Source organism: Rhinopithecus roxellana, chromosome 6, assembly GCF_007565055.1.
Source record: "Rhinopithecus roxellana isolate Shanxi Qingling chromosome 6, ASM756505v1, whole genome shotgun sequence".
NCBI classification, from domain to species: Eukaryota; Metazoa; Chordata; class Mammalia; order Primates; family Cercopithecidae; genus Rhinopithecus; species Rhinopithecus roxellana.
Genome location: NC_044554.1, coordinates 19975470 through 20003362, shown reverse-complemented (window position 1 = coordinate 20003362; position 27893 = coordinate 19975470). Strand labels below are relative to the sequence as shown.

General features: G+C 34.5%; 1 protein-coding gene across 7 annotated transcripts in view; it reads right to left on the bottom strand.

Moving 5' to 3' along the window:
- The window catches only part of CD36 (CD36 molecule), an 81054-nt gene that overhangs the window by 30866 nt on the left and 22295 nt on the right, over positions 1 to 27893 (bottom strand). For 2 of the 7 annotated variants that reach the window (XM_030932557.1, XM_030932562.1), the window contains exons 2-3: positions 3234 to 3328; positions 2569 to 2777 (exon numbers count right to left, since the gene is read on the bottom strand). In XM_030932557.1, coding sequence (XP_030788417.1) covers positions 2569 to 2688 — 120 coding nt within the window. In that variant the 5' untranslated portion in view covers positions 2689 to 2777; positions 3234 to 3328. Of the gene's footprint in view, positions 1 to 2568; positions 2778 to 3233; positions 3329 to 10713; positions 10958 to 12477; positions 12565 to 16613; positions 16640 to 23473; positions 23632 to 25536; positions 25672 to 27893 lie in introns of those variants that run through there. The other 5 variants (XM_030932559.1, XM_030932558.1, XM_030932560.1 and 2 more) reach the window with 5 other exon arrangements.

The window sequence follows — 27893 nt, the reverse complement described above, 5'->3', positions numbered from 1 at the left end:
TAAAAGGGAATCTTACATTCTCCTTGAAAGTGGCCATATCCTACAGTTTCTTATTTGTTTGTTTTCCTATCTCTGGTATCCTCACTTTGCAACCTTTCTGCTGTAGAGTAGTGTACAAGGCTAGGTTTTTCATCTAGGCTCTTCCTTCAGATTGCTTATGTTTGGAGAATGACTTCTTTCCCTATTGGCTAGGTGAGCTGGCAAGTTGATTTAAGGGCTTGCGCCTGTAAAATGGGTGAAATAACAGCAACTTCTCACAGATATTTTTGAAGATTAAGTGAACTAGTATATAGGAAACTCTTAGTAAGGATTAAATGTTAGCCATCTAATCTGTAAATGCAGGTTTTATTACGTCTTACACTTGCTGAAAAACGTACTGACAACTATTGTGTATCATATCATCAATTAAGTAGTTTTCTGCCTGATGTTCTAAGCTTGCTTCCTAACTCTAACCCCATGTTAACTTCTAATCTTTTCTCCTGTTAATCCAGTATTCTGGGCATATTCTCTACCTTCTTCCTTCCATCTTCACTGCATTTGGTAGCATTTTCACAGGATCTTTGACATGGTTACTGCAGTTATTTGGGACTTTCAAAATTCTACACTTCTTTAAAATCTGAATCAAGTCTTACCTTGTTCCTGAAGTTTCTTGAATACTCTGAGAGATTTCTCTTTCAAAGTATTACAGCATTTACTTTTCCAATTCAATGCTAGAGTCTCATAGGTCTCGGTGTTTTTTATTATAATATACCTTCCCCTGGTTTTAGCTTACAATAGCTGAGATTATTTTATTCTCTTAGTCATTATACAAAAGCACATTTGGATGTCAGAAAACTTACTTTCTCATGGTTAACTATTATGAGCATAAAGATAAATAATAAAGAATTACAACAAATGCTAGCACCTCACATGCTATCCAAAAGAATCTACATATACCAGTTTTGTTGTATGACAAAGAAAAAAATTAAATGATCGATACTCAGTTATTGACCAATAATTATGTGTCAGCAAAAAATAAAAAATTAAAAAAAAATAGTCTAAATTGCTATGCATTGGAAGATTATTGTGATTTTTTAATTTGGAAAACTTTTCCAAATGATGTTATAGTCTGTATGTTAACACAGACACTGATCTTGTGCTTTCTCTACATCAGATCTGGGCGAGAACACAGTTTATAGAGTAGGAAAGATGTCAGATCAATGGCCACTCCATCTCACTATTAGATAAGCCCCACACCTCACTATTACTTGTCTGTTTCCATTGGCCTATATCAAAATACTATCAAGAAAACTAAGACTTCCAAGGCAGAGGATACTATCAATTTACATGTTTTTTCAGTTAAATGCAAGAGGCTGAAGTTCTGCAATATGTTAGCAATAAACACAATACAATCAGCCCTCTGTATTCATAGGTTCCAGGTCTGCAGATTCAACAAACTGTGGATCAAAAATATTAAAAATAGTAATAATATAGCAATAAAAAATAAATAAAAATTCAATTCCTGCTGTTCTCCATTGTGCACTATGCTTACTAACCCTTTGTCTAGGTCATTGCCATCCTAACCAGGTAGAGAGTTGAAGGCAGAACTCATTTTTTATTTGGCCAGTATTATGTTTAATAAAATGAACATTTATGCCTTCTGGCAGGAAACACACAGTCTAGTTCACAGCAGTTCCTGTTCTTCATTTTATCTTGTTCTTGGCACCTTAAATTTTGTTTAACCCCTGTATCCAAACTCCTGAAGCCATCTGAATTTGCCATCCCTCATTTAGAACTTCAGCAGATCTGCTTCCCTTTATTCTCTTCCTCCCTCTATCAATCAGCGTTTCTGATGAGTGAGTGTGTAGCTAATTCGAATAAGCTGTGGGGGCTGAGGAGCGATGAATTCTAGATTGTTGTGCAAAGCCCATCTATTCAATCACTCTGTTTTTTCACACTATAGTCAATTTGTTATATACCAAGATATGTTCTGCATATTTCTGAAAGCCTTTTCTAAGATTCAAATATGAAGCTTCATAAATAGAAAATATTTATGAGATGAGATTACGCATATATAAAAATAGTGGATTACTAAACAGTGTATTACCAAACAACAAGTTTACCTAACAATAAGGATTTCTTTCAGTATTAAACACATCACACACACACACACACACACACACACACACACACACGGTTTTACTTTTCTCAGTATTAACTAAAGTACAACTTCTTTTATAAATGGATTTTACAGAATATACTCACTTATTTCCTATTCAAAAGCATGCCAACATGCTCCTTGGACATAACTTAAAACAATTATTTCTAACATGCATACCTATAGACAGCTTTTAATAGAATTTGGTATTTATATTGAAGATAGCAATGGAGTCATGTTAAATATACATTATACTTACAACATTTCACATACAGTCACATCATATAGAGTTGCAGTGGTTCATAAATACCTTCATGTCAAAGATACAAATTAGCAGTTACCATGAAATATAAAGCAGGTAAATACAAAGCAAAAAAAGAGAAGACAGAATGAATCAAAATGACAAGGCATATTCTTTGGACTACTTATACCTTTTTAATTGTCTTCTGGATAAGCATGTCTCCAACTGGCATTAGAATACCTCCAAACACAGCCAGGACGGCACCAATGACAGCCCCAGTGATGAGTCCACAGTTGCGGTCACAGCCCATTTTTCTTGTTCAGGAGGTGAATGAGTGTTAAGCACCTGTTTCTTGCAAACTCCTGGATATGATTAAGGTGGTTTCTACAAGGTCTGGTTCTATCATTAGAAAGAGATCATAAAACAGAAGCTTTAATATCAGTACAAAAAGATCAAAGTACAAAGAAAACACCCACTGAAACAGATCATTTTGCCAGTTATAAATAAACAAATGCTTTTCTTTTTGTTTCACCAAAGTGACTTCCTCAGTCCACCTCCCTTTTCTTGCTTCTAATACTTACCAGTGACAGAACTAATAATGTCATATCTGAATTTCTTCAAATTCCTCCTTTTTAACTTTCTTTCTACGCATGATTAACATATTGAAACCTTATCTAAGGAGAACTCTCACCCTCATCTCAGCAACTTTGTTGCATCCTCACTATCTGGTTTCTCCACCCAACACAGCCTTCCACACCTTCTCTGGAGTTCTCCTGCAAACCGAATGTGGGTTGACTGATGTGTTTTCCATGAAATGATAAGCAAGTATGGTAACAGATGTTTCATTTACTGTACCTTATTCACAAATCAACAGCAAGACATGAATTTTTACAGGAAATGAACTGATGAGTCGCAGAAATAATCAATTCTTCTAATCATTTGAAAGCTGTCTGTGAAAATGAGAAAAGCATGGGTAAATAGAAAAAAATATTCCCAGAAATTTTATGCTGGGGCACTCTCTAATATCACCATACTTAAAATAACTGTTAAAAGAAAGTCTAATGTTCATGAATACTGAGTTCAGACCTGAATTGCTTGTCCTAAAAACTGTTTAAAACATGGAATTATTTTAAATATCTTATTTTCAGTTTTATTATTAATGACTTTGGATAGCCTACAGGTGTAAAGAATTTGAAGAAAATATAAAATGTAGAGGATGTCTTGTTTCAACTATGGCATTGCTTTCTTACTAATCTCAAAGAATTTTTTCCCTGCATATTCAACTACAATATAGTTTATTTTGTCATTTGCAGTTGACGCTAATTCTGTTAAAATCAGGTAGTTTGTGTTAGTATATGTTTGTCAATCTAATGTTTGGTATCTTTATAAAATATGTGATTATTATTTTTTGAGATGGAGTCTCTCTCTGTCACCCAGTCTGGAGTGCAGTGGCATGATCTTGGCTCACTACAACCTCTGCCTCCCAGGTTCAAGAGATTCTCCTGACTCAGCCTCCTGAGTAGGTGGGGTTACAGGTGTGCACCACAACACCCAGCTAATTTTTGTATTTTTAGTAGAGATGGGGTTTCACCGTGTTGGCCAGGCTGGTCTCGAACTCCTGACCTCGTGATCCACCCACCTCAGCCTCCCAAAGTGCTGGGATGACAGGCATGAGCCACCGTGCCCAGCCATAGTATGTGATTATATAAAGATTGGAAGAGCCGGGCATGGTGGCTTACGCCTGTAATCCCAGCACTTTGGGAAGCTGAGGAGGCAGATCACCTGAGGTTGGGAGTTCAAGACCAGCCCGACCAACACAGAGAACTCTCATCTCTACTAAAAATACAAAATTAGCCGGGCATGGTGGCACAGACTTATAATCCCAGCTACTTGGGAGGCTGAGGCAGGAGAATTGCTTGAACCCAGAAGGCAGAGGTTGCAGTGAAGAGTTTCATGCCATCACACTCCAGCCTGGGCAACAAGAGCAAAACTCTATCTCAAAAATAAAATAAAATGAAATAAAATGAAAAAATAAAGACTGGAAGAAAGAATACAATTTGTGAAATGAGTGGATCCTACTGTAATAATAAGAGTTAATTCTAACTAGTATTTGAAAACTCATTTATTTGAACTTTTTTGTTGTTGTTGTAATGGCATTTTGTTAATAATGGGGTTGGCCTGTCATTTATAGTCAGAATGCGCTTTATAGTCTATAAACAATTATTCCCTACTTTGAAATGCTCATGGCCAAAGAAAACATATGTGCCAACAGAATGAAGGCTACAGTCAAAAAAGGGCACATAGAATATTGTTGTTAACGTTGTAATTGTATTAAAAATTGTGGTTTGTTATAATTTCAGGTTTTCCCTCCACAGCTCTCTTGCAACAGAGGTACCACTCTTATGATTGTATTAGTATTTATTTCCACTTTAATGATCATATAGTTTTTCAGAAATATGACTTGTAGAGCTAAGAATAAGAAAATGATATTTTCCCCAAAACGTAGGAATAAATGTTACAATTTTTTTTTCTTGCCAATTTTATTATTTACATATGTTCCCTTAACCTTTGGGATTCCCCTTTGCCTACTCCCTTACATAGGGTACTTTCCAGTATAAACCATAGGGTGCAATAAACTCCATCTACATCAAGGTCTTGGTGATTAAGAAGACTGACTAGTTCTTTAGTGTCATTTTTCTCTAATGTAAAGGGAACACACATAAATCTAAACAAGTGATTTGTTTGTTTTTCCTAAGGAATTTTATGTCTCACTGAGCAAGTAGGGCTGGCTTTTTATTAATTGTGCAGGGGTGGACTGGTAATAATAGCTTTCCCTGCCCTTGGAAATCATATACCATGCTACCTCATATGGCTTTGTCCATGGCTGTCCTAATGCAATGGAATGAGTAATTTAATGCTGGTAATCAGGACTGGATATTGTCAAATAGAATATCCTTTGCAATGCACAATTGTAAAGCACTTGAAACTTTTCTTGAAACCATCTTTTAAGCAACCACAGTAATTGCTAACTAGAGAATGTCATGCTGGTGTTCTGTATGTTGTGAACTGATAATAAGATTTAGGGTAGCTTATTAGGTACATAATGTTTTATTGAACACCCATTTCACAGACCATCCCCAACTATTTTCTGCAAGTTATACTTAAGGAAGCAATTAAAATACAGGGATCCCAGCTGGTTCAATTGAGATTAGGGGACAAGATTAAACCAAAGACTGATTTGTCACTGTCTTGCTAAATGAAAGTGGTCAAGCCACGTAATCTCTCTACACCTCAGTTTCCTCATGTGTAAAATGAGATCAGCCGTTTTTAATTTAAGCAGCTGAACTGGTTCTTCAATTCTTACGTGGAAGTCCATTAGGTAAAATGACTGTGATTCCACAACAGTGGTTGGAACCCAGAGAGTCTGTTTCCTAACTTTGTCTCCCTGTTCCTGCCTAACACTCTTTATCCTCACTGCTAGGAAGCTCTAGGAAAACCTCCGTAGAAACCCACAGCTTTATGAGCCCGTATAAAAAATGCAGCAGGAAACCCCTAGTGTCATATTCCAGTTTTGTTAATATAGCATGAAAATCTATTTAAAACATATATAACTCAAGGATTAAGTTATCTCTCTGGGAAAGTTATTTTATGTTCCACATAAACTTCACTAAAAATTACTCATTCAATATTAATATCATTTGCAACTCTGACAAATGTGATACAAAATGATTTAAAAGTATAAATATATTGCAGTTAGAATAGGTATATATGCATATATTTGCCCTTCTCCAGATTCTATGCCACAACCTAGTTGTGAATCTATCTGGCCTTTCCCAAATCATTCTTCTTTATTCAAGTAGCTCCACGCACTACAGAGAAGAGTTTCTACAAGGGGTAAAGAGTTCCAACAGTAACCACCAAAGAACCCAGGGAGTAGTGCATGCTCTCCAATGGCTCCCTCTCTAATTATTATAACTAATTATTATAACTTCTATGGACTCTGAGCCTAGATATGTTGAGCAATGGACAGGCCTGGGTACTGCCTATGTCTGCTGTGAACTTAAAACTGAAGTGAGATAGTGTACACATCCCACTGCTGTAGTCACATACATTAGAAAACAGAAGTACCTAGTAATTTATTCTGTTGAATTCTATGGTTACACAGTTCTTAATCTAACATTGGTCAGGATGATGTAAGCAAAATTACAAGTATTAACCTAATAGAACTTCAATCCAAGTGCTATTTTGAAAAAAAGAGCTAGACAAACTGAACTTGTCTATTTGTTCAAATTTTCAACTGATTGATTCCCTCTTATTAAGTTTCTACCCTTTTCCTAAGAATAGGCAAAATACGTGACACTAGTTGGGTTCATTTATTATCATCACTCAGTGCCTTGACACAATGAGTAATGAAGTATTGTTATTATAATCATACTCTATCCTTAAGTTGCATATGACAAAATTATAATTAGTTTTATTCACCTGAGGCAAAGGAGGACCAAACATACTACATATGACGTGCACCAAATACAAAAGAGAAAAGCTCGGGTTAAATAGCACATTGCAGTCAAAAGCTTTTCCACCTATATTTATCTTCAGAGAAAGAATGTAGTTTGTCTCCACCATTCCACCAAATTTAGCCATCTAGAGCATAAAAAATTGGGGTCATGCTTACTCAGTTTTCTTAATAACATAACTCCTTATATATTAAAATAGGTAATTAATTTCATTTGCTAATTGTAGATTAAATTTTATTCTTTACTAATTGTTACTTGTTCTTTATAAGAAACAGAGAAGATATTGATACTGTATCTGTAATAATTTACTTCCTGCTTAAAGTACTTAAATTTAGAAAGCCAAGATACAGAAAACTAATTGAGACTTGTATAAAGAAGAAAGGGAAAATAAGAAGACATGTTTTAATAGGCAACTAATTTCATGCCTTTCTTGATTCTATAGGTAGCTCAGTTGCCTTCTGTCCAGTTTGTAGATTATAAATCCTATTCCTTTTGTAGAATCCATGAGTGGAGCCTATTCCACTGGGTCATCTTTGAAAGAGGGAGGAAAAATATAACTTGTAATTTCTTTTTCTTTTTTGGTTGTCAGGTCAACAGTGTTTCTGTAATGAACTTTTAAGCAAAATACCCTTCCACTATATTGGGAACCCGGTAGAAACAGAGACTTTTGTAAAGTCTCTGTATTTTGCAAAGCCCGCATTAGACTGAGATATAAGAAGCCTCTTCAGTAAATAGTTCAGAATATTAGAGCAAGTCCCTAGAGCATCTATAATTAATCCCTTGTGTTTATAAAGCTGTGTTCCCTGGGAATCTCCACCCAGAAAAGGCATGGTCCTGAAGTAACATCTGCTGGGATGTAAACTATGAAATTTGAAAAGTTTTACATTTCCAGCGTACTTGTACCATAGATAATTGTCAGACCTAAATGACATTTTCTTACTGATCAGTAGATAGCTAAAATTTTCTTTTTTTCTATCTATAAGCCTTCCTCCCACTTTTTCTTAGGATAGAAAACCAGACCACACTCTTCTGTTTTCCATTCTCTTGATACAGAGAGTTCCTTATCTGAAAAATATAGTGTCTGTCCATAAAATCTAGTTTTTGTAGGACTTGGGGGAATTCATTAAACAGTTTACATAAGTATAGAAGTTAGTTTTTAAAATTAAACTTTAAACTTTATTCACATTCTTATCGTGACTATGTATATTTATAAAGACACAGTTCCCTAGACATGAGTAAAAATGTAGATTCAAATTCAAGGTAGTAGAAATGGGTATAAAACAATCACTTAAGTGTAATTATGTTTCATCAACATAAGGTCATTAGGTCACTCTTTATAAAATCGTGTTTAGAGATAGAATTCTCCTTTCAAGGTAAATTTTATGCACAATATCAATATACAAAGATAGTTCAAAGAAGAGCTATTTGGTAAAAGAAAGGAGCAGAAACTGTGCCTCTTCCCTTTTCCAGGCACACTTCACTCGGGCTCTGAGTCATCTCCAAAGAATCCATGGGCTCCACAAATAATTTTCAAGTAACTGGACTAGGAAATCTCCAGTATCTTATCTTACTGAAGTTATCTCATGTCCATTTCCATCCTATCAGAATATATGAAGGTAAAAATATACGATAAAAAAAACTTGATAGACATCTGTAATATAAAATTATATACTTCTCAAATATTGCAATTTGAAACTTGTTTTGATGGTAGTCTTAAAAAATTAATGTAATAAATAAACTCGACTTTATATGTTATACTTGGGATCCTTCTAGAACAAGTCCCATCTTTTAAAGACTCATGAACCAGGGATTACTACAGATTTGAAATTATTCTTTTAAGTTCATACTGACTTAAAGAGTATTATCTAGACCCATTCTTAATTTTTGAACCTCAGACAAGAATGTTAATGTCTTTTTTCCACACCCCAAATTCCACTATAAACAGACACTATAAGGTTTGTAATGCCAAAAATGTTGGGCCTTGAAGCCAAGAAATGTAGATTCAGTCCTGGGTGTTAGTACTGAAGTTTGTCTGTGATACAGTTTTCTCTAAAATGAGTTTATTTACATCAAAGAAGGTTGCAAGTGTTAAATGAAATGAAGTAAAATAATGTATAAATATTTCTATTATAGAAAATGTTATTGTAATTTTGAAATATTACTATGAAGTGTCATTTCAAGCCATAATAGTAAAATGGCATTTAATATTGGCCAAGTGTTTTAAAAATCTAATAAATGTGTATATTTTACAAAAGTAGAAATGATTATTTGCAAAACAGATTATAATGAAATGTGATCATATATGTATGAAATTAATATGCACATGGAAAGACAGCTAATAGTTTAGAACAATGTTACTTGCAAGTTTTAGCCACATCTTGGGCCAGTGAACAAAAACATCTTCTGATTAGATCTGAGGATAGCTACAGAATTAACTATCTGATAGTTACAGAATTATCTTAAACTTTCCTTTTCGGGAAACACACAGGAAATACATATACATGCAGGATTCAAATGTATTGAAGTAAACAAGGTTAAAAAAATTCCCTAAAAAAAAAAATAGGTTGGCAACTATAACTTCTGAGGTAAATTCCAACTTCAGTACACTCTGTGCAAGTACCTCCAATTGTAATTAATATTCTTCCCAGGCTAACCCATTATCTGACGGTTCTCTATTTGGTTTATTGTTATGGCTCACTAATGAGTCTGGTAAATTAAAAGATTTCTACTTTATTTCTTATTTTCTTATAAACTCCAAAGGACCACTGGACTTTTTGTATAACAAACATTTTTAAATATTTCATTTTGGTTTCCTTGTGAACCAATATTTAAAGCAATGTTTTCTTAGCTTCAACACACATAACTGACTTAAAACTACACAGAAAAAGACTAAAAAGTACATGCAAATCTTTACAAAACAGGTTTCAATATGCTACTTGATTTTAGAAACTGGGATGTACTCTAGAGAATTTATGCCATTTATAGTTATTTATAATTTTAGTTAATATAATTAATTTGAGGCTTTTAGTTAATTCCTCCAAATTGATTTATACTTTACTTCAACTTGGTATTATCATCTAATAATTCAGTACTATTTGCAATAAGCTTCCTGATATGAAATAAACATTAAGTTTGATTTATTTTTATTCTAATTTACACTAATTAAATTTCAGATTATTTAAAAGTAATATACTTTGCTATTCCCAGTAGCAATGACAATATCTTTGTTCATTACAGAAAAGTACTTAAAAAACACATATCCAAAATACACATTGCATTTGATCATGTAGAGCAAGTCAGGTACACCAAAAGTTGTGCAGTTCAGATTGAAAATTAAACAAGTTAATGACTCTGTAAACTGATAAGTAGTTAACAACTGCATATTAGAGAACATGTTGACATAAGAGCTGTAAGTCATTTATAACATCTAACCTCATTATATTGGTCTGCATTATAATGATCTTCATCATTTAAACGTCATGTATAAATAGCCTAAGTATAAAATGAAAGTTTTATAATAATCCAAATTGGATTGTAAATCACTTCAAATATCAACTTATACATACGATGTGAAATGCCATTGAGTATGGTTTTAATACTTTTTAAGCATAAAATATAGGAAGATTGATAACTCGAAAATAATGCAAACCTGATTTTTAGATAAAGCCTAGTGACTAAGCAAACAGTTACTACCTTTTTTCCTGTCCTTGTTATATAACTTCTTAGGAGTATTTATACAGTAGTGTCATCTCCCATCATCTGGGTGATGGGAAAAATCCCTTAATCTTTTTTATTTAAGGAAAAATCATACAACTTACCTTTAAAATGGCTAAGACGGATTTTTCAATCAAATGCTCCAACATTTGGACAATTCTTAATAGGATCAAATGGTATTTTGCAGAAAAGTCCTACACTGCAGTCCTCATTACATAAATGTGTGAGAGTTTAAATATGTAACCACACCCCCCTCCCAAAAGAAAAAAAAAAAAAAAAAAGGAAAAAAAAAGCACTCTACAATGTTAAATCCCAGTGTGTGGTTTGTTGCCAGAGGAACTGAAAGAAAAAAAAAATCCCTACATAGCACATTACTGATATGGCTAATAAGCGTCTATTTTTATGTTCTGGTGAAGACCCATTACCTATATCTGAGATATTCGGCATTACTTTTTTTTTTCTTTTTTTGGCCATTTTCCATCCAACTAAGTCAGAGGCCAGAAAAACAAAAGGAACTCACTTGCTGAGATTTCCCTAACATATTCTCAGAGGCTGAACTGAGACCGGGGGTGAAAAGAGTAAATTGGGAAGAATAATCATATTCTCACTTCCCTGTCTTGACTGAGCTTGTAAAACTTATTTCATTAAGTTTAAATTTAATGTACTTTTTATACAGTGTAATTCTGAAATACTGTGAGACTAATAATTTTGAAAACAATTGGAGACTGTCAATCAGCAAGGATGACAAACTGACTTAAAAAAAAGGAAACAGCCTATTGTTCTAGCTGGGAATTCTTAACTGTTTATCATTTCTGTTAGTTTTGCAAAAAATTCATGATCACAGCACAGTCCTCCTACAAAAAATAAATTACTTAAATTTCTTCAAACGAAATATGTCTAAGTAGAATTACTATTGAGGATAATCTTTTAATATAAAAAAAGTACTTAAATCACTTTCAAAAAAAGCATTATGTTGATACTGAATCAAAATAGAAGGCCTTGCACTTTGGGGAAAGAACCTTCACTATCAAGACCCTGTTCTCAGAGTCATATAGGAAAACCTTTGCAGGGTTAACCTGGCATATATTTGATAGGATAGCTGGATAAATGCATTCAAACAACCTTAGAAGTAAAGCAACCTAAGAATAACAGGCAGAAATATATTTAGTTCATTAGGTCATATTTAAACCAGTCCTTATAGTTAGAATGCTCATGCTGTGTCTTCTGGGCGTGTAAGGCACACAACGAATCCTTTCATTTGCAAGCAGTGCTATACGACTGAAAAAGAACCCCAAACACTCTTTCCTCCTCGAGCATTTTTTTTTTCCCCCGAGGAATTTTTTACTGATACATTTATCTAAAAAATAAGAAGTCATAAAAATATTGTAAGTCTATTACTTTGTTTTCAAGTCTCAGAGCACTTAATTAGGATTAAGTAAAAATGACTGTATGCAATCTCTTTATAATGTATTCTTTCAGTTAGAAAAGAGTAACTCACAGAGATTTCATGAAACTTAAGAAGGTAATTCCCTTAAATAACTGTGACCTTTTTTCTTGGTGGCACGACATAAAATGGTAGTATAAAGACGAATATTATTTTGGTTAAGAATATTTTGTAGATAGCTATTTTGTATTTAGGCTACTTTGATATATTTATTTCTCAACCTTAATACTTACACATTCACACTCTAATATACCAATTCAGAAAGAGCTTACCAACACAAGGGTTCAGATAAGACCAGTTTAAAAGAGCATATTTTAAACACAGCAAAAGACTAAAGTATAATGAAAATATGATCACAATTAGAGAAAGATATTTCAGAAAAAAATACATGCAAAATAGATGCCTAAGTTGACATTAAACTTACTTGGTTATTATTTAATCAGTAGCCTAATGCCATTCAAATCTGCTGTCACTGGAGAGGAAAATGTCACAGAGTCCCATGAGTAGTCCAAAGAATCAAATTTACATTCCCAGAGACAGCTGTTAAGTGTTCAATCCATAGACAACAGTTCCTGAGTAGCTTAGCATACAAGACCCGAAGGCACATAGCTGAGTCAAATCTGCCACTGTGGATTTTGAGAAAAATATATACCTCAAACAATAACACAATAAAATGCTGTACCCATTTTAGAGTAAAGAGTGTTGGGGTTTTCATTTTCTAAAGACTGTGCACCCACTATATTATAAAGGGATGTGTTTTATGTGAGAATATACTTTTATGTAAATCCACTATAACACTAGATTAATTTATTAGAATGACAGGATATAATTTTCAATCTACTTCAGTCAGTTTAGACACAATTCTGTTTTTTTTTTTTTTTTTTTGCAGGAGATCACATAGGGTTAGAAATCAGAAGGATGTAAGTTTAAATCCTCAGGCTACCGGGTCCTAGTTATATTGACTTGCAATTGGAAGTTAACTGTTTGTACTTCTTTTTCCAGATTTATCGAGGTATGAATCATTTTGACATGTGTATACACTGTAAAATGATTGCCACAATCAAGTTAATTAAAATATTCATTGTTCTCATTTTCATAATCAAAGAATAGAGAAAACAATAAAAGAGTAATAATAAGAGCTAAGAGATGAGAAGTGTACAATACTTGACAGGAGCCTGAAAATTACTAGGCACTCAACACTCCCCATTTCATCATCCCCACTTCCTACAAGCCTCCTCCCCTCTCCATTCTCTGCTTTATTTTCCACAGGTCACTTATCACCATCAAAGAAATTCTGCCAATTGACTTTTGTTTTTGTCCTGTCTTTGCACCTGCTAGAATGTTGTATTTTTAAGGAGGGGGATGCTTCTCCGTTTAATTCACCACTGAAGCCCCATAGTATAGAACAATCCCATAGTTGGTAATAAGTTGAATAAACAGACACACACAAGACTATTATAGCCATAATAATGGTTTACAAGTAGTGAGAATGAGTGGAAATGAGAAACTATTATGCTGCTTGTTCATACCATGGATATGTAATGGTTTGATTCAGATTAAGAACATCTGCTAGGAAAATGAATGGAATCTGAGTCTGAATTTGTAATTCATCACTTCCTAAGTATATGACTTATTGCTAACTACTTTAACCTCTCTTAAACATAGTAGAAATATCTCCCTCACAGAATTGCTATAAAGATTAAAAGTGATAATATGAAGGATTTAGCACAGAGCCTGACACAGTTTTTGTTTAACAAATAATTGTTGCTGGGCTTGGTGGCTAACACCTGTAATCCCAGCACTTTGGGAGGCCAAGGTGGGTGGATCACTTGAGGTCAGGAGTTCGAGACTAGCCTGACTAACATGGTGAAATCTCCTCTCTACTAAAAATACAGAAATTAGCCAGGTGTGGTGGCACATGCCTGTAATCCCAACTACTCAGGAGTCTGAGACAGGAAAATCACTTGAACCTGGGAAGCAGAGGTTGCAGTGAACTGAGATTGTGCCACTATACTCCAGCCCGGGCAATAGAGTGAGATTCTGTCTCAAAAAACAAAAACAAAAACAACAACAAATAATTGCCATGGCCATCACTGGCTATTATGCACAATTTTATTTTAGAAAATGTATTAAGTATAGAGAGAAAGAAATATTGAAAATTATAGAAAAGTATAAAATGATCAATCCCCAATTATATTCCTCAGAAGTAACACACGTTAAGTGTGTGTTAACATTCCCCCAGTAATTTTATAATTTTCTAAAGTATATTAGCCAATTTATTTATTTATTTATTTATTTATTTATTTATTTATTTATTTATTTATTTGGGATGGAGTCTCACTCTGTTGCCCAGGCTGGAGTGCAGTGGCGAGATCTCAGCTCACTGCAAGCTCCACCTCCTGGGTTCACTCCATTCTCCTGTCTCAGCCTCCCAAGTAGCTGGGACTGCAGGTGCCTGCCACCACACCCACCTAATTTTTTTGTATTTTTAGTAGAGACGGGATTTCACTGTGTTAGCCAGGATGGTCTCGATCTCCTGACCTTGTGATCCGACCGCCTCGGCCTCCCGAAGCGCTGGGATTACAGGTGTGAGCCACGATGTCCTGCTGTCATTTTTATTTTAAACATTAGTAATAATATCCTTTTCACCTTTTTTTCCCCCATAAATTGCTTTGTCCCTTTCTTAATAATTAGTAGGAAAATAGTCTTCAGACATTTGACAATTTTTTTTTAATTTGACAATTTTTACTTTTCTGTTTGTATGTGTAACTTACAGAAATGTTTACATTTTTATTCCATAAACTTTGAGTCATTTCCTGTTGAGGATTGTATCATGCTTTGAAAGCCTTTATCCACTTTGAGAATACAAAAAATAAATAAATAAATAAACTTTCATTTAGCATGTGCATAGTTAAAAAAAATCCTTTCAACAGTACTTTTGGATAAGCTGATTCATGGAATGTAACACTTGTGAAATAAAAGAGGAAGAGTACAGTAAGTTGAGTAACAAATATTGCAACATATTTGAGAAGCAAATGACAGATGCATGACAAGAGTTCTGGAAGAGGAATCACATGACCCATGTGATTCCTTTATTAGCAATAGGATTTGTGAACTAGGCAAGACATAAAAATCATTGTATTCCTGTTGTCCTCTCTTGTTAAATGGGATAACCTATAAAGTCTACTTACCTTTAAGCTGAAGATCAGATAGTAGATTTCAACTTTAAAATGTAAAGTTATATACAGATACAAGAAAATCTTATAGTAGTAGATACCATTTAAAAGAAAATTAAGTGATTTTTTTTTAACAGTTCAGCAAATGAAAAGAAGCATTTTAGTATAACTTGTATTGTAATTCTACATTGAATGGGTGAACAAAGACTCATAAATTACGAAGATGATCATACAATAACACGGTTAACACATAATAGGAGCTCACTACCTGCCATGTGTGGAGCTAAGTATTTCACATTTAATCATCCGTCACTAGACTCTATTTTTTTTTCTTTTTTGAGACTGAATCTCGCTGTTGCCCAGGCTGGAGTGCAGTGGTGCCATCTCCGCTCACTGCAAGCTCCTCTTCCTGGGTTCACGCCATTCTCCTGCCTCAGCATCTTGAGTAGCTGGGACTACAGGCGCCCGCCACCACGCCCAGCTAATTTTTTGTATTTTTAGTAGAGACGGTTTTCACTGTGTTAGCCAGGGTGGTCTCGATCTCCTGACCTTGTGATCTGCCTGCCTCGGCCTCCTTACTAGGCTCTTTAGATGACTAGCTGAGTTCACACAGCTATTATTTGGTAGAACAAGGGCTGTAACCCAAACAGACTGACTGAAGGACTTATACTCTTTTCTTAAAAAAAAAAAAAGATACATTTATCCTTGATCAAAATCTAATTTTACATATTTTCCTCCAAATCTTTGCACAAGTTGATTAATTTTAACCTGATGTTACATTAAGAGCAAAACAATATCTAGACACAACAAACAATGAACAGTGAACATATGTAGGTGACAATCAACAGAATTATTTTAGGTTAAATAAAACATAAAATTTCATTCTACTGACCTATGAACTATCTCATAACATTAGTTACCAATGTAAAACTAGGCAACATTTATCACTTTAATCTTCAGGAAATACTAATCATGGAGATTTATACATACAAACATTTAGGCACATTGTACACACTTATGCTTATATATATGTAATATATGAACATTTTCAGTTGCTAGCTCGTTACTTAAAGAAGTATTAAATTATTAGTATGTTCTAACTGCTTTGTAAGTTGAGGAAGGACTTTACATGCGGTAATAAAAAATTTATGTAATTTGAATATTAAATTGCAAAAGACAAGAGCATCATGTAATGCCAGTGAAATGTTGAAAGACTGAAATGGAGATTTCTAATATCACCTTTAAAAGAAAATTCAAAAACATTATTAAAGTTGAAATTCTGAATATCAGAGTAATTTAGTTTAGACTTAAACCACATGGACTAATGAATCAAAAGCCAGGATAAAAACACACACACTCCATTAAAAGTAGAAAATCATCTTACCTATATGTTTAGTAGAATTCATGCTTGTAACATTAAAGACAGCACTTCTGTATATGTAGATAGTTCTCATGTGGGCATGGCCAAATCAATATGCAAATTTTACAGGCCATCTGAAAATGTTGGCAGACCTAATTCTTACTTGAACAGTTTGCAAAAGCAATTCTCTAAGCAGGAAAAATATTAGTCAACATTTAAATGATGGTAAGAAACATAAGGAAATGTCATGGTCAGCATAGTTAGGTAAATTGTGTTCATGCAGTAGATAGGAAATTATTAGAGGAAAAACAGAAACATTTAGGTAAAAGAATAACTAGGTCTCAAAGCATGGTGTGATGAAATAGCAGGAAAAAAATCAATAATTCATAGCCAAAACAAGCATTTAGTTGATGAGTACCACATTTTTTAAACATTGAGGAAAAAAATAGCAATAATTAATTTGGAATTTTACCAGGCAGAAAGATAAAAAATTCATTGTAATTAAGGGTACCACAAATTTTAGTTCTGAGAAATATTATACTAGCCCTGGACTAAAAAGGTAGTCCCTAAAGTGGAGTCTTAAAAATAAAATAAAATAAATAAGCTTGGGCATTAGCTTCCTAAAAGACTGAAATACATACACAGACACGCACGTGTACACACACACAAACGTTTTCCAGGGACACAGAAGCATGCCTGATTACATTTTTTCCCAAAGCTTGTGGGGTGAAGTTCCTAAGAAGCACACAGAAATACCTTAAAAAAACACAGGAGATACACATCTCTGATACCTTTCTTGTTCCTTTTTTTTTTTTTTTTTTTATGGAGAAGTGATCATTCTGCCCTGAGACTTCACAGAATTATTTGGCACAAACCCTGCAGTTGAGTGGCACAGCAACTTCTGCTAATAGTTTCAAAGGAATGTAAAACAATCTATCAACTCCTATAGGGAAACCATAACATCATTTTCCAGGTTGGTTCTCAGAAACCTTAAGGGAAGGTTTTGCTCTTGGACAAGCTTCAGTTTTCTGAGTTCTAAGAGACCAACAGGTTTAGTTTGGAATGCTACTTCTCAAACGAATCCCTTCCAGTAACTTGACACATATTCTTAAGATTTCTAAGCATCTATAGAATTAACAGTGGGAACATCTTATACTAAATGCATTTTTGGTTTTAACAAAGCCTTATACGTTACTTTGTAAAAAAAATACATATATGTGTGCTTTGTACATTGTTAATATATATCATTTATGTATACATGTAAAATATATATAAAACTTCCAGAAATGTTTTTCTGGAAATGTTATGAATTATTTAAATCACTTTGTTTATATCATGTTTACATGAGTATATTCTAGAAGATACTAGAATTCAGACAACGAAAAGTGGCAGACTACTATAATACATGAGACAAATATCTTAGAAATTCAGAATCATCCTAAAACATTGAAACCCTTCAACTGTCCTGTATGTGTCTTTGTGATAGCTGGTTATCTTCTTGAATTAAAAAAAAATTGCAAACTTATCAGCAGTAAAGACTTCCCTTTGGAATTTCCACATTTAAATTTTGAATAATAGAGAAGTCTGACTTACCCCTTAAACTTCATTTTAGCCCTGACACTTAAGTAGCAGCATTTAAAGTTTGCTTCACATTATGGAGCAATTACAATGGATTTGATAAAATACTTCATCTTGTGGTTATGCAGAAAGAAACCTTTCATCCTTCTAACTTTCCTAGGTAGGTTTAGTTATGAGCCCTGTCTTTATGAAAGTGTCTCTCATCTTCATTGTTCTCCAGCAAACAAGGAAGGACTCAAACCATGTATACTGTGATCATCCCATTTCAGATTCTCAATGTCACTTTTCTTTTGTATTCTGGGGTTGTGAATTAAATAAACAATATTAGGTATGGAATCTTAATTGCTGCAGAATGTCACTCTCAAAAGACACCACTAGCTGTGCTACTTTTGCACTGCTCGTTTTGTACTTAGACCCTCAGAGACTTCTCGGACATGATGTGTTGTTGGCTTTTGGAGCCCGAGGTCTTTCAGCTGTGGTATGTTGGTATGCAAACTGTCCTGTTCTACAGTGCCCCAGTTCATGGGTAAAGATAACAAATCTGAATTGAAATGTTTATGTTTCCTATGTTTTGGCACACTCTGCAATACTCCTTTTGTTAACCACACTGTGCTTTCGTGTTCAGAGTGAATACGCTAAGCATATTTATTTTCCCAAGCTGCATTTACAAGGCTTGGAGTGGCATCCTCCATGTATTCCAAGGACTAAAAACATTTTCTGGACATGATCCAAGATAATTGCTAGGCCTGTTTTCCTCTCATTTTCAACAACCCCTCTGGGAAAATTGGGTAATCACAATAGGCAGGAGGAAAGGAGCCTGCAGTGAACAAAAATTTGAGGTGAAATAAATCCATAAAAACATGGAAACCACACCATTTCTGGAATCCCAAATTAAAAGCATCAAGTATTTCCTATGCTATAGAAAAGCACATCCCAAAAGACTGGATTTTATAATAAGCTTTCAGTATAGACTTTTCTCTTATTTTTTTCTTCTTTGATTATCCTACATTTGTCTGTTCTGGTTGATTTTTGGCTATTTGATATCTCATTTTTATCTTAATTTTCTTTCAAAATGGTACCTGGTTTTAGGTATGTAAATTTGTAACTGTCTCCAAATCAACTTCATACAATTCCACAAAGAAAAACACAAATATCTCTAAATTAGAAGAAACGATAAGTTCATTAGCTCTTCTTTTATGAATGTGCTCATTTTATCCACTTAACAGATCCTTGTTTAGATGGCCATACCACCCCAATGACAGTTTGACACACAATAAGGGGTCTTCAAATATCACCAAAAAATATTTCTGAAACTAAACCTTATTCTGCCACTTAGTCTCTTAACCTCACATTTAGCACCTTAAGTATTAAATATTTTGACTTTTCAAACTACTAAAATTCAAAAAATGAAGATGAAATTTGTGCTATTTACTAATTTTTCTCTGGCTTATCTGCCATCTAGGTTAGGGGAAAAATAAAAGAAATATAGCAGTGATTTTCTTTTTAAGTCTTTTGATGCAAATTAACTACCTAGAAAACTTCTTTTCATGATACCAAAATAAATAAATAAATAAATAAATAAAGGCTACTATTGAATACATCAGTCTCCAGACAATCTCCATCCCATCCTAGGTGAATAAAATTTAAACTAATAGGCAAAGTCTATTTTAGAATAATCCAATACATGAGTGTTAAGGTGTATGTTGAGGGATTTCCTTCTATGTGTACACATGAAGCACAATGAGTAAATCTGACAAAATTCAGCCATCTCAGTTAACTGAATTATAACCTCTAAGGGCTAATTCAATATGCTTAAGCATTTTCCAGAGAAAAGAAAGCAACATTTCAAGACTTCACAACTCCAGATCTATAATTCATCTTGTGTAGTGAGGAGTACCTTCATCAAGGCTTTCCAGAAAGTCTTGGCTGGTTAGTTTCCAGAGATGCCCTCTAACTCTAAGTTCAGAGGGAAAGATTCAAAAGTTTCTCCATATGTTGATGTGGAGCTATTAATGTGGTATTGCCTCTAAAAATGTCAAGGTACTATTTAATATTCTCATTTAATTAAACAGTGAGTGTTATAGGAACATACATTTCCCCAGAACTCATGAAAACTGTGCTCCTTTGTTGAACAGCAGTGGGAATTGATTTTTCTATCATCATCTATTCTCTATTGTAATCCCCACTGCTTATGTATAAGGAGGCGGAAGCCTAGAGCCATGCTGCTGGAGGCCCTCTTACAACCTCAGGGAAAGCCAGCCTGTGTCAATCCCACCATCCAAATAAGGAGAGAGCACAGAAAGTTAAGAAGAGCCAGCAATCTGATCCACCTGTGCTGGAAGAGTGCTAACACTGGAGTTTTCAATGATGTGGGCAAACCTGTCCTCCTATTGATTCAGCTAATTTAGGTTTGTGAAAGGAAAATAAATCTTGGGACCCCAAAATCACTAAGCTAAAAGAAAAGTCAGTCTAGGAACTGCTTAGGGCAAACCTGCCTCACTTTCTATTCAAAGTCACTCCTCTGCTCATCGAGATAAAGGCATAGCTGATTGCCTTCTTTGGAGAAGCTAATCGGAAACTCAAAAGAGTGCAACCATTTGTCTCTTATCTACCTATGACCTGGGACCCCCTCTCCACTTTGAATTCTCCTGTGTTTGCTTTGTGTTGTCCCACCTTTCCAGACTGAACCAGTGTTCATCTTACATATGTTGATTGATGTCTCAGGTCTCCCTGAAATGCATAAAACCAAACTGTGCTCTGACCACTGTCGGCACATGTCGTCAGGACCTCCTCAGGCTGTGTCATGGGCGTGTGTCCTCAACCTTGGCAAAATAAACTTTCTAAATTAACTGGGATCTGTCCCAGGTATTTGGGGTTCGCAGGTTGAAAGCACCCAAACTATACCTTGTGATTCTATTTAAAACATAGGCATTAGATCACAGGTATTTTTAATAAACTAAAACACTTAAACTTCTAGCTCAAAAGTGCAGTCAGGAAACATGGCTTAACCAGTAGGTCTCTTAAAGGAGGAGAAAAAAGATGTTTCTGCAACATGGTTTTCTACACTCTGTGTAACAAATATAGATATTAATATAACACGAAGCACATAAAACATACCATGTGACTGTATTTTACTCATTTATACAGCTTTAGAATATTTTAGTGTTCCACTTATACAAAGGATTCCAAAATAGCTCAGTTTATCATTTGTTCATTCATGAGTAGCAAGAGAGTAGGTCACAATGAAACTCCCTATAACATATTACCAGGGATCATGCTGGTAGTGTTTAGCATAATATCCCAGAGTTTTAAATAGTGCCTGATACATAATAGGTGCTCAAATGTTTTTTCAATTGATTCTGAATAAGCTATAACTCTAGGTATCACAGCATAGATTTTTAAAAGGCATGCATGTATATGTTAAATACCTTTGTAGGAAAAGAGGTACCTTTATTTATCCCAGTATCTGATCAAGTTTAAATGCACTGATGATTTTCCAGATGTGCATTTTTTATGTTTAATAGACACCGTGCATGTAATGGAATAAAGAACAGATGTACTCTTTTCTAAGCAAAAATCTCAATGTAGTAAACAGGTAAATAGTTTGATTATTTCACATTAGAAAATATTCTTATGAAGGGCTTAAATTCTTCCCTTTCACAGGTATTTATTAACTATAATACAAGAATGAATGACATACTTCTACACAATGAGCTTTTCCCAAATATTTTAAATGATGCAATGTACCAATTGTGTTTATGTATCCATTGGTAGAAACAGACATATTGATTAAAATAAAGTTTTGCAAAATTTATTAAAATAATTCAGTCACACCAAAAAGCATGATTAAACATTAAATGTGTATCATTAAACAGTTGTATTGTCTTGCTTTTGCCTGTTGAAAATCCTCTCCAAGTCTTCTGAATATTGTACTCTACCACCTATTTTTTTTACATGCCAAACTACTATCACCTTAAAGGCTAACACACACGATCTCTTGATAAGAGTTTGGTTCCTTTGGGTTGTTGAGTGTTCTGGACTGCTCATTTATTCTGTTAAAGAGTAGTGGGTCTGTAGTCTAATTTAAAAAAAGCCCCTCTGTTAAGGGAGGAGGTCAATATGATGTACTAACTGGAGGCTTAAGCAAGGACCCCTGGGAATTGGGTTTTCTGTTCCAATGAGAATTAATTTCAATAAAATAACCTAAGTTCTGTCTTTGTATTTGTTGCCATCTGTGAGATGAGACATGTCATCCACCGGGGCATAGCCTAGTTGCACTGATGTACAGGAGGATTCAAAAATAATTTCATCATTTGCAGAATTACGTGGCAATAGATAAAATATAAAGAAAAATTTAATCAAATGTAGCATTCTCTTGTAAAAACCCGAGTCAGACTGATTCTTTCAATCTCAAGAGAACCTTTAATATGATGAAGTCTTAAATATCAAAACAAAATGCATAAATGCCAAAACCCAGGAGTAAAGGACAGTAAATAGAACCTTGTAATAGTCTGTCTCAGGAGGTAATCCTGGCTCTACTTCTGCTATTGACTGTGATAAAAACAAAAGTTGGAATCAATAGGGAGATAAGATGAATGCAATACTTACATATGAAGAGGTACAGAGAAGACTGTAGTTTACATATAGAGTAAAACAATAGAACCTGTTATTAAAATCTAAAAGCATGACTAGTATCAGAAAGGGCAAAATTGTTGTAAATGTACTACAGGGAAAAAATACTCAAACAAAGGATGAGAATATGTTCCCTAATGTCTTTCCCATGATTGCAAAAATGTGCTTTTTAAGTAAATTGGTTTTCTAATACATTTGTGTATCAGATTATATGGTATATTATTTAAGACATAAGATTTTAAAAATACATAATACTGTAAAATCTTTTACACTTATATATGAATAAAGAGTTTGTAATGTAAAACAAAATTATTAAATTATACTATATATACATAACTTTATCTATTAATTGAAGTATTAAAGTTAAATTTGCAGAGCATTTTTATTGGCACATAGATAATAGACTATACTAGTTTTATTTTCTTGTGCTTTTAATATAGTACAAATTAAAAATCACATACTGTAGATTTAAGCTAAGGCAATGGCCTGGTAACCGGCAGACAGTATAAATTTGAAATCTAAAAATACATTCAGAATTTAAGCTTCATTTTCATGTAGTTCTAGACCATTATAAATCATAATTTATTATTTTCAAAATTTGATAAATATTTAGCCCAATAGTGTAAATAATATAAATAGTAGTATGATAGAAGAACTTATCTGAATATTCTTACCAGCAAAATATGGAGATTTGCCACAATGCCAGCTAAGTTAGTTTTGCAGTCACTGATAAATTGGGTTGCCATAGCAAGCCCATAGTCACTGAGTTTCTAAGCAACCTGAAACTCCACAGACTGCAGATAGTTAGGAGTCCACTGATCTTTCATCATCCCTTAAGGAAAAATATAAAAATTTATAGTACCAAACTCAATAGCAGATCCCCTGATTACCCAGGAGAGCAGTGATCTCCATGAAATACCCCTCTGTATTGATACTCATTTAATTTATTGAATAATAATATTTGTCCTAGGGAATTATTGGATTATTCACAGTGCTAAGTGGATGAAATTAGTTACAGAAATTGGTCAGTGCCTGGTGTGTACTGGGCAGACAAATATTTGTTGAATCAATGAACAAAATGCGATATATCATCCAACTCTTTAGAGACAGTCATTTACATAATACTAGCCTTCATAAATTCCTTGCCTTTTAATATAAACACGTATCTGTTTAGTAGCATTACTGTATAGCACATCACTTCAATTTCTTTGTTTCTAATTATTGTAGCATAGGTAATGTGGGTAATTGTAAATCAGTAATTCCTTGAGATCTTCTGTTGAAATATTTAATCGTAGCTTGTCTATAATACTGAATACTTGAGTCACAATACTAGCCATCCAGATGACAAATAGAATTGCATAGATCTGAAGTACAAGCAAGGTTATGATTTTTTGAATGAGCATGCAGTAGCATTTCCTGTGTCTGTCTATAAAGACCGTCTTCAGTCCCTTATCTTCACACAATGCCCACTGTGGCAAACCATGACCTCTTGTACTCTCTTTCAATACCTCAGACTCAGTTTCCAACTGTTTTAGATAATCACAACAAAGTTAAGGCATATAATTTGTTTCTATAGAACAATGCATGACAAGACAAGTCCAAATAAAATGTAACCAATAGAAATAATCATGTGTGACCAGCAAAACAATTACACCTGTAATCTGTAAAATTTTAGCTAGTTCCAGTACCCACCCCCCCCCATTTTTCTATATTTCACAGTATCATTCTGTGTAGCTAATTCTTACCATGGAAAACATGTCAGAAATGGTTTGCAAATTGAAAACTGTCTTTAATGGTTACTTTTTTAAAACACTCCTTCATATATCCTATTGGCTGTTGTATCAAAGATTCACTAGCCCAAACCAATCCAATACAAGGACTAAATTGTCTAACCTGAAAGTAAAATAAATTTTCAAAATCACCTCTCAAACAAGTCCCAGTAGTCACTGTTGACCACTGTAACCATGCCAGGAATGCCAGCAGCAAAGACTGCTTGTGACCTCTCCTTGTCACTATTAAACATCAAAAGCAGGGGAGGATTCTGCTTGCTCCAACATTGACAAGTCAACCACTCTGTCTTACAATATAAGATAATCTAAATGTTTATAATCATATTCATTATAATACATCTTTGGCTAAAAAATGACTATTTATAACTTAACAGTCTTCCTAGGATATACTAGGAAGTATATCCTAGTATTATTGTGTTTTTGGTAGAGACAGGAGACAGGGTTTTGCCAGGTTTTCCAGGCTGGTCTCGAACTCCTGGCCTCAAAGTGCTGTGATTACCATGCCTGGCAGCATATACGTATTCCTAAGGGTAAAAGATAGCTGCACACGAATTTGCCCTATTAAGATATTCCTCCACTGTTGTATGCATATAAGCATATGTGTGTTGGAGCGCTTACATTATTTCAAATATTTTTGAATGCCCTCTTACCACTTATTAACATAATAATTACTGAGAACTCATAGTAAAAGTCATTTGACCCACTCCCTCTACTTTCTTTTAGATACAACTTCTTATCTAAAAGTTAGAAACAGTCTGCCTAAATGCCTACAATACCATAAATTCTACTCCCTGATAGAAGAGAGAGAAATGCAAATATCTATTAAACTGAACAAGAACAAAGCAAAAGTCAGATCAAAGTAGGAAATTTTAAGTATTGCAAGCAAAGTGTGAAATCTTACATATTTAGATTAAGTAACTTTACTGTGATTACACAGGCATAATTACCGTTAGAAGTCCGACGAAAGAGTGCAAGGCCAGAAATGTTAATGCACTTTCAAAATGCTAGTTGGGAAGACCAGGGAATTACCACCGAAGACTCTGGTTGTGTTTGCCCCAAGTGCTGGGTCAAATCACTGCTGTATATCAGTCAGTCCCACCTCCTAGTGTCCAAGAATGGCTGTGGAATTTTGATTGACACTCCTGTGAGACAGTGGTATTCCTAAACCAAAGTAAATCCTGCAACCAGTGTTTGTTAACCTCTCCAACTTTGAAAATCAGCGCTCTTTACCCTGGTTCTTTCCTTTAAAAAAAGAAACAATTATTCTGTGACGTCTAAAAGCACACAGAAGCAGTCCCCTCTCCAGGGATATTCCTTCTTTCTCATAGCAATTCCCTTGATTCATTCCATCCTGTGTCTTTGTTAGAGGACTTTACAGTCCTCCTAGGAACCACATAACAACATGTATACTGGTCTGGGAGAAGAAACAAAGCATCAGTAAATATTCCAGTTTGTGGAAAGCTGGAGATGAGGGCAACCTTGGATAGGGCCCTGCCAGACTAACAAGTTCAGGCTTATAATAGCTGTTTTTTTGCAATATGAAAGAATTAAGCAATATTTGATGGGTACAATGTTATATATGCAACACAAATCAAATAAAACAAAAGTAAATGCACCCCCAAAATAAGTATTAATTACAGTGTATGCTAAATGAGACCAGAAATCTGGCTTTTTCCCAGAACACTTAAGGCAATCATTCTCTGAGAATATTGATGACGTACATCCTCATACACTCACATACTGAATTAATATTTATCACATGGTCACTGTGTGCTCAGAACTCTGCCACAAAGTGGAAGAAAACGTGACCCCTACTGTGAGGATTTCTATAATGTACTTCAAATACTTTGATACATATTATTGTGTATATATGAGTTTGGTACTTTTAGTCTGCTTTCATGAAGTGGACAGTTACCCTGGTTGAGAACATTCAGTCTAGAGCTGGTCCTTAGCCTTTAATAGAAGTCCAAAATTTAGTTAATTTTTATCTCTTTAGAACAGAAGATTGGCGTAATAAATACTAACAGTGAGATTTTCAATAGAGAAATTAACGGTATCAGAGATTTATGAACTGGCTAGAATTATTACTAGTTAAGTCTCTACTTTTACATAACAGAGTAAAAAAAAAATCTACCAAGGACTGTTATCTAAAGTTTAGGTCAGAAATTGCCTGTTGTCTAGCTATAGATTTTAGAGCATTCTTGGTTATTGAAGTTACCAGTATTTACCAAGACAACCAATAGTGCTGTCTGTCTAAATTGGCCTAGGTAATTAAGCGTTGCTAGGTAATTTCAAGGAGTTCACATTCTAGAGATGCAGCTTATATACAGAGGACAATTCTTTATGTAAATGCATGGGTAGAAGACCACAAAGTCTCCAGGACTAATAGGAAATGCACATTTGTTCAGATATAAATAACTGTGACTCACAGTTTAAGGAACTTTCCCCTACTTCTGTGTAGAATACATTTCTTGTCTTTCCTTTCTTATTTTCTCACTGTAGATATCTAGATATCTAGTCCTGATCATTTAACAAATGAGGGTTCAGAGACCCCCAGAGTTACAAACACTTGTTCTAAATCATCCTAATGATTATTTTTAAAAATGTAACTAGAATATTGTTTTGTTTCATTCCTTTTTCTATTTCCACTTGTTATCTCTTTGAAACATCTTTCTCCAAGTTTTGCTGTAATGTTTGATACGGTAATTGCTTTAATTTTTGGTGTATGCCATTATTCTTCTTTGTTCTCCTTCAGCAATGCTAGTGATGTAGGATTTTTCTTCTTGGTCACTTTGCAAGCCGGGGACCCTCTGCCAGCCATGCCCCACCTGGGCCTCTCTTGGCCACACTGGCATGTCTCAGCTTATACCAGCATTCATCATTTCCTGAGCTCTTGTCTCATGCCCAAGAAGAATGAGGATATGGTGAATATTGGACGGTGAGGAGGACAGAGAATAATTTTATTGAGTGATGTAACAGGTTTCAGCAGAGAGGAGATGCAAGGGTGGTCCCCCTACCTGAAGGTGGGAAAGTCCCCCATGTGACTGGGTCTGGGGCCTTTTATGGACTCAGAATGGGGAGTGTGTGCTGATTGTGAAAAAGATTAAAGCAAAGACACCACTCAAAGGTGGGCATGACAGTGTAGAAAAACCAGTTTGGAAAGGGAAGGTATACGTAAAATAGGTGAAGGGTGGGGATCCATCAGAGGAAAGCACGCCAAACAGGAAGAAAAGTTCTCAATCCAGTCTGAGGATTTAACCTGTAGTGTGGCTTTCAGACTTTAAACTGTCTTCAGCTGGAGGTG